Source organism: Condylura cristata, unplaced genomic scaffold (assembly GCF_000260355.1).
Source record: "Condylura cristata isolate star-nosed mole 26May11 unplaced genomic scaffold, ConCri1.0 scaffold00051, whole genome shotgun sequence".
NCBI classification, from domain to species: domain Eukaryota; kingdom Metazoa; phylum Chordata; class Mammalia; order Eulipotyphla; family Talpidae; genus Condylura; species Condylura cristata.
Window position 1 is genome coordinate 930,660 of NW_004567152.1, and position 6,781 is coordinate 937,440.

The following is a 6,781-nucleotide window of genomic DNA, read 5'->3' on the forward strand; positions in this document are numbered from 1 at the left end:
CAGGGTCACGATTGAGGGCAGGGGATTTACCTCCACCCATTAAGGCCCGGGCTCTCGACACCCCAGAGCCCGGTGCTTGGCCAGGTCTTCTGCACTAGAGGTGGGGGACACCGTCTTGGGGGCGGGGGCATGTCATCAGCCTGTGCAGGGCCGCCAGGTGTGGACAAGGTGGCTCACCAGCCAGGGTTTTGGAGGCCCCAGTCTTCGTGGGAAAACTGCCTAAAGCAGCTCCATTAAGTTGGGCAGGACACTGTTTGAGTAGAAGGGGTAGGTTGGTTTATCCCTTGAGGTCACTTCAGAAGACACCCCTGACCTAGTGGGCCTCCCAAATCAGGCCCCACAATGCAGGATTAAGTAGGAGGGTAGTGTGGTCAGCTAGGCAGTGGACAAAAAGTGACAACAGTTGGGGAGGGTCAGAGCTTGGCTCAAACTAAGCCAAGGAAAGGTTTGCAGGTAGGTTTGGGAGGAAGGGCACAACAAAACACACCAGGGACCACCATGTTTTCCACCAACATGTTAGTCTAGGTCACATTTATCTACCAAGTGGAGCATTCTCTGGTCTTCCTGTTGTCTACCTGGTCTCTCCATTCCCCACTATGTCTCTGGTGTGCTCAGCCCATTCCCAGGTCTGGAGGAGGCAAGAGGCCCTCAGAGTATGATTCTGTGCACCCTACCAAAGACCCCCGTCTGTGAAATTGTGAAAACAGCAAGGAAAATACCTTGGCACCCTCACTTGAGAATCGTTGTACCGGCTGAGAGCACAACTGGTAAAACAGAATCCTCTGTTAGCTGAAAGGAGACTGGTCCATTTGTCTGGCGTGACTGTCGTTTTGTGTACTAAGTTTGCCACTCACCTACACTTTTCCCCTGGAAAAGCCCAGGGGACATCTGTAATAGGAGGACTGACTCAAGGAAGTGGAAGAAGTCTGGAGGGTGGTTGCCTGAGCGCCTCTGCCTACAGGAAGCAGGATACCCCTTCCACAACATGGCTGGACGTTGGTCATGACCTGACCCAAGGATGGTCACCATTTCACCCTTTGTTCCTTTGCCATGTTTCTGAGGCCATTATCCCTCCCGGGCACATTCTGTGATGTTCCCAGGCTTGAGCTGTGCCAGATGAAGGCAGCTTGTGGCTGTGGAGGCTGGTGTGGCTTCCAGCTAAGCACAGAGGCTCTGGCTGTGGGCAGTTCCAGGTGACAGGGAACTTACAGTGAGTTCTCATACACTCCTAGGGTCTTCCCTAACCCTGGTCAGTGTGTCCAGGTTGGTGGGGGCTTGGGAGTCAGGCTGCAAATTGAGTTTGGTCCACCTAGTGGCTAAAGATTTTGCCCACATCGCCTGTAAGAGCAGGCAGCATTTCTCCCCCAGGTGGCCTGTGTCTGCACTGATCCTGCCATTAGGCTCTCTGTGGGATTGGAGGTTTTGGTTAAATGTAGTTGGACTCCAGGACCTCCCTAGTGGCCTAGGGATTGGGTTGCAGTGCTACCACCAGGATAGCTCTCCTACGAGTTCAATCCCCGGCCAGGAAGCTGAGTCCATGGCACAGCAGACTTACCTTGCCCACTGCTCCACTCAGCAGTGAATTTCAGTGATCTACCTGTTCTGCTCTCCACTGTCTCTGGTGAATCCTCACACCCCCTGCACCTCTGGCCTGCACCCCAGTTCTTCTATGCAAAAATAAAAATCTTACAATAAAGGAATAATTCTTAAGAGTTAAAGAAAAAAGTGTAGCTGGACTCTCTCCAGGACCTTGCCTGACTCTCCATCCGCTCTCTGCCTGCTCATTTCCCTTCAACCTTGTTGGCCTTTTATCAGCCCAGACTGGGCAAACTCTTCCCTGTACACAGGACACCCCTCATGCCCCTTCCACCTCCCTTCCCTCAGGTTTCAGCTCCAAGAACTGAGATTGCTTAGGACATGAACAGTGGGCACTCTGCCAGGTCAAGCGGCTCTTCTGTGCTTGCTGCCCAGAAGACCTAGCTCAATCAACTTTTGCAGCTGGGTTACCTGGTGTCCATGCTATATAACACAGTAGTGTCCTGGAGGGACCTTTGAGTGAATGCAAGGTCCCCACATACCCCGGGGAGAGGGGGAGCTATAATGCTTCTGGCACAAGTTGGCAAGTTTGTCTCTTAGCCCAGTACAGCCTCAGGTCTTTCCTGTGAAGGGAGGTGGAAACAGGACTCTGGGTGCAGGTGTGCAGTGAGTGGCTGGCACCCTTAGAGGTGAGTATTCCGGGGCCAGCTGCCAGGTCTTGCCTGCCTCAGGAACTACCTGGAACTTTGGAGACTGCAACCTCCTTTGAGGGCTTAATTACTGTTAAGCATTGTTCTAAGCATCTTACAGGAATTGCATAATTTCATCCTTATTACCCATTGGGGTCACTTGTGCCATCATTTCAGAGATTAGGAAATTGAGCTTAGGTGATTTGTCCAAGGTCACAATAAGGTCAGCCCCCCCCGCCGCCCCTCTTAAGCTATACCTCACCAGGCTTCTGGTGCCTGCACCCCTCTAATTTCAGCAGCCAGTGCTGTTCATCATGGGCTTTCATCCCCACAGTGGAACTTTAAGGCCCAAAGCTGGTGGCCTGGTGTTTAGGCCAAATGGACTAGGCAGGTTTTACTGCGGGCCTTACCCCATCCACTGCTAAGTCCCCATATGAGGAGCACACGGCCCAGTCTAGGGCTATTCCCAAAGAGCTTCAAAGACCTGTGTTCTCCTACTCCCAGCCCACATTTAGCCCTCAGATATGCCTTAGCCTCTCTGTACTGCTAGATTCCAGACATCTGGTACTGCTTCAGGTCCTGGGTGGGGCACTCTCCCCCAAAAGGAGCAGCTCCAAGGATGGGACTTGCCTAGGGGAAATTTTTGCTGGCAAGTTACTTCCTAGTCTGAGCCAAATCTTTGCATGACTTTTACTCAGAGTTACTTGAACAGGAAGGTTCCTTCTGCCCCCGCACAGCCAGATCCTGTTCTGACTGTGGGTCTCCTCCACTTGGCTCATGGGTTATGGTTCCCAGGCCCAAATGTGGGGTTGTGGGGGGCCTAGGGCTCTGTGGCCTCCATGCCTAGCTTGTCTTAAGGGATAAGTCAAGCTATCCCCCAGTCAGAAGGATACCTTCTCTCTGAAGTTCAGCACTATGGAGTAAGGAGTCCAGTAGTTCCGAGTCAGCCTGGTCAGGCCGCTACACCCCATCTTGACCCAGGGCAGCTGCCCCCCTCTCTGCTGAAAGCCTCAGGGACTAGAAGCTGGGTGGCCCACCTTGTAGTTTTTGAGTTCCAAGCATTTTCCTCTAAAGCAAACCACTACACAGAGAACAATGAGTCTGGGCCCCAGGCTGTAAAGATGGTCTCCATCCTGCCCACTCAGTACTGCCTGCCAGCTGCCTATCAGGATCTTGCCCAGTGATCAGTGGCGAGGCCTGGATGGAGCCCATATATCTCCTTGGCCTGGTTCTGGATCTCTTGGCCTGGTTCTGTGCATTGGCCACAGCTGACTCACCCAGCAGACTGCTTACCTGGCCCCCCCGGCTCTCTTCCAGTATCTTCAGGTGAGGATTAGATCTGCTTTTTGTGAAAGTGTGGCCATCACTGCCCACCCACATGGGCGCACACAAGGACAGGAGGCTGTGACAGGATCCAGTTTATTCTGTTTTGGGAGGGTGGTCCTGAGAGTGGCAAATGCCACCCTGTTCTGGTTTGAGGGAGGGCCCGAGGGCCAGTTAAGGCCAATGGCAGGAGAAGTGGTGGAGAAGGAGGCAAAAGGGGGCACACAGTCCCTGGAATGGGGTGAGGCCGGGCTGAGGCCCAGAGGCAGCTATGGTAGGCCGGGGCAGGTGCCCCGATGCCCAGGGTGGAAGGCACCGGGCTGGGATGGGGCCATGGCTACAGGGCCGTGGACCCAGGCCACACGAGCACCCCGGGAAGCAGAACACAGTCACATGACACAGAACGCAAAACACAGCTACACTGCTCATGAGCAAGCACATGGACAAGTGGGCACAGGTCCACAGGCCAGAGGGACACCTGCCTTGGCTGGACACAATGTTGATACATCATAGAGACCAAGGGGACACATGGCACTACAGGATGCATGGACTCAATGGCCACAGGGGACAGACCCAGGTGACGGAGTACAAGGGACAGGGGAGGAGGGCCTCTTGGCACGACTGCACTGGAATTGTGAGAAGAGGGCAGTGGGGGCTGGTCTGGAAGCACCCCCAGGCAGGCCCTTGGGGTTCAGTCTGTCTTCCATACTTTGTTGAGCAACTTCACCACCTCATCATAGATGATGAACACGATGGCCACGTCAAGGCAGACCCGGCCCAGGCGGGGGACAGTGCCCTTGTAGAATCTGAGAGTGGGGTAGGGAAAGGGTGGGAGATGAGGATGGAGATGAAGGACTGTCTCTGGGAAATGGAGGTGGGTCTAAAGGTAGGGACTCCCTAGGAGACAGGGCAGGCAGGAGTTTTTGGGGTAAGACCAGGGAACACCTGGGGTGGGGACAATAGCCCTGCCCCTCCCTTACTTACGCTTTGAGTCCCTCATTCCTCAAGATTTGCAAGCCACAGTCCCATGTATTTCGGTATCTGTGTGCCTCCAGGCCCTATAGGACACCAGCATGCCACAGCACTCAGGAGCCAGCCCTTGCTCTAAGATCCCCTCTTTCTTTTCAGTCCCATCCCTACCTGCATCCGGGTCTTGATCACATCCAAAGGGGTGTTCCCAAAGACACTGGCAGCACCTGCGATAGCTCCAAACACCCCAGTGATCAGTGGGTTCATCGGTTTGTTGGGGTTATCTCCTGGATGTGAGTGGGAATTATGGTCAAAAAGTGTTGACAGGTAAAGGGACTCTGATGTCTGCGGGAAAACTGGACCAGAGTCTATGAAGACGGGAACTTTAGGGAGTGGGGGGTATTTGAAGGGGGTCTTGCAGCCTGTAGACGTACCTCGGTACCAGTTGCGCAAGGAGGTCATGACAAAGAAGCGGATGGCTTGGTTGGATCCCTGCTTCAGCACGGTGGCTGTGAGGCCCTGATAAGTCCCCTTCAGCCCTGGGTGGAGATAGCAGGCATGGGGGTCACACTGGTGCCTCCCAGGCCTCAGCTGCCAATTAAAGCAAGGCACACACAGGTAAACCACAGTAGGAGATGGAAGAACAGGCCTTAAGAAGAAAACTAAATGGCTTACCTTGTTCCCGAACAATCTCCCTGACCCCATGGAAGAATCCTCGGTACTTGGGGTTGGAAGAGGTCTGGTCATGAATGAATTTCACCTGAGAGAGAGGGAAGCAAAGGTACTGGTTCCTACACAGTACACACCTGGTCCCATGGTTTTAGACCCAAAGTCCATGAAGGTCAGGCAAGGATTGGAGGTGGAGCCCTTGGAAATGGAAATGGGTCCCCCTGAGCCATCATGGGACAAGAGGCCAGAGACAAGAGGCCCATCCTTTTGAAGGCATCTCTGCTGTTATTAGTACTTCCCACAGCATGGTCACAAACCATGGGCTATCACTTCTGTTTATTAAGTGGTTTTAAAAACCACGTCTTCTCATTACATATGGCACCCAGTCCAGCCTCCAAGGAGACCCTTCCTATAAGTGTCCTGTGCCCAGCTCCCTAGAGCAGTTCCCCCTGCAACCTCCCTAGCTTTATCTCCCACTGGGCCCCTCCACACCTTGACGGTCTCCATGGGGCACACGACCACCACGGCCTCTGCCACACCGGCACCCAAGCCGCACAGCAGCCCGCGCGTGCTGTCCAGCCGTCCCTGGGCGTCCCGCATGTGGTTGCTGAGGAACTCGAACATCCCAAATCTGGCAGAAAGGGGGTTGGGGGGGGTGGTAGCAGGGTGAGGGACTGCCGCCAGCCAGGATTCCCTGCTGCACCCCCACTCCCGGGACCCTGCCCACCTCACCTGACAGCTGCCTTGGGAATGGAGCCATAGAGCAGGGAGCTGAGGCCTCGGTACAGGCCCAGGACTCCATGGCTGCGGACCGTCTGGCGCACGCAGTCCCCTGGGGAAGAGGACGGTCAGCGACACCCGCCGGACCCGCCCCCCCCAGCTCCTCGCTGCACGTCCCGGAGCACCGTCCGGCCTCCTGCTGAGGGCTCTCCGCTTGCGTCCCACACTGGTCGCCTCGTACTCACCGATGCCCCGGTACCGCGGCGGGTGTGAACGCTCGTCCAGTTGCAGCTGTGTCTTCACGTACTCGGTGGGGAAAGTGATGCAAATTTCGATGCCACCGGCCAGGCCACCTGTGGGGATCAGGGACGCGGGCCCTGAGACCCCCCGCCCAGCTGCCCGGCCCGCAGTCGCCCGGGCCCCTCCCCCCCGGACTTTGGCCGGCGCCTGTGGCGCAGGGAGGCCGGGCTGGGTCCCCACGCCCCACTCCCGCTGTTTCGGCGCGTATGGAGGGGCGACACGCCGGACGGGTCCCTGGGCGCTGGTTGGAGACCGGGACCGCGCCCCAAGCCGGACCCGGAAGTGGGGCGGGGCCTCGGCGTCCCCGGCCCACCCGGAAGCCAGGGGGCGCGTGGGCTGGGGGGGGGTCCGCATCCCCCAGGGGCCCACCTGCCAGAATCGCCTTCCCCGGATGCGTCAGCTTGGCTTTCCCGGACGAGGGTGCAGCGGCCGCCAGAGCGCGCGACGCGACCATGGCGTGCGGGGAGGCGGGGCGCCCGGCGTCGGCTACGGGTCCGAGCCTCCTACTCAGCTACAGTCCGCGGGGGATGCAGCGGTGGCGGCGGCGGCCGGTTAAGGCCCGGGGGGCGGGGCGG

At 56.8% G+C, this 6,781-nt stretch overlaps 1 protein-coding gene across 1 annotated transcript; it reads right to left on the reverse strand.

The window, feature by feature from the left end:
* Positions 1-3,625: 3,625 nt before the first annotated feature.
* SLC25A1 (solute carrier family 25 (mitochondrial carrier; citrate transporter), member 1) lies at positions 3,626-6,766 on the reverse strand. Its single transcript, XM_004694961.2, has 9 exons — positions 6,576-6,766; positions 6,152-6,259; positions 5,919-6,018; positions 5,679-5,817; positions 5,193-5,277; positions 4,952-5,056; positions 4,689-4,804; positions 4,533-4,606; positions 3,626-4,354 (listed from the first exon to the last, which is right to left on the reverse strand). The coding sequence occupies exons 1-9, from the start codon at positions 6,658-6,660 to the stop codon at positions 4,240-4,242; spliced, it is 927 nt and encodes a 308-aa protein (XP_004695018.1). The 5' UTR covers positions 6,661-6,766; the 3' UTR covers positions 3,626-4,239.
* Between the last annotated feature and the right edge of the window lie 15 nt (positions 6,767-6,781).

Bases quoted from the DNA above. Each gene is read 5' to 3' on its own strand.
- SLC25A1 (XM_004694961.2), bottom strand. From the start codon at position 6,660: ATGGTCGCGTCGCGCGCTCTGGCGGCCGCTGCACCCTCGTCCGGGAAA. The intron at 6,260-6,575 runs GTGGGCCCCTGG...TGATCCCCACAG, and splicing joins GGGGAAGGCGATTCTGGCAG to GTGGCCTGGCCGGTGGCATC. The intron at 4,805-4,951 runs GTACGTCTACAG...ACTCACATCCAG, and splicing joins CTTGCGCAACTGGTACCGAG to GAGATAACCCCAACAAACCG.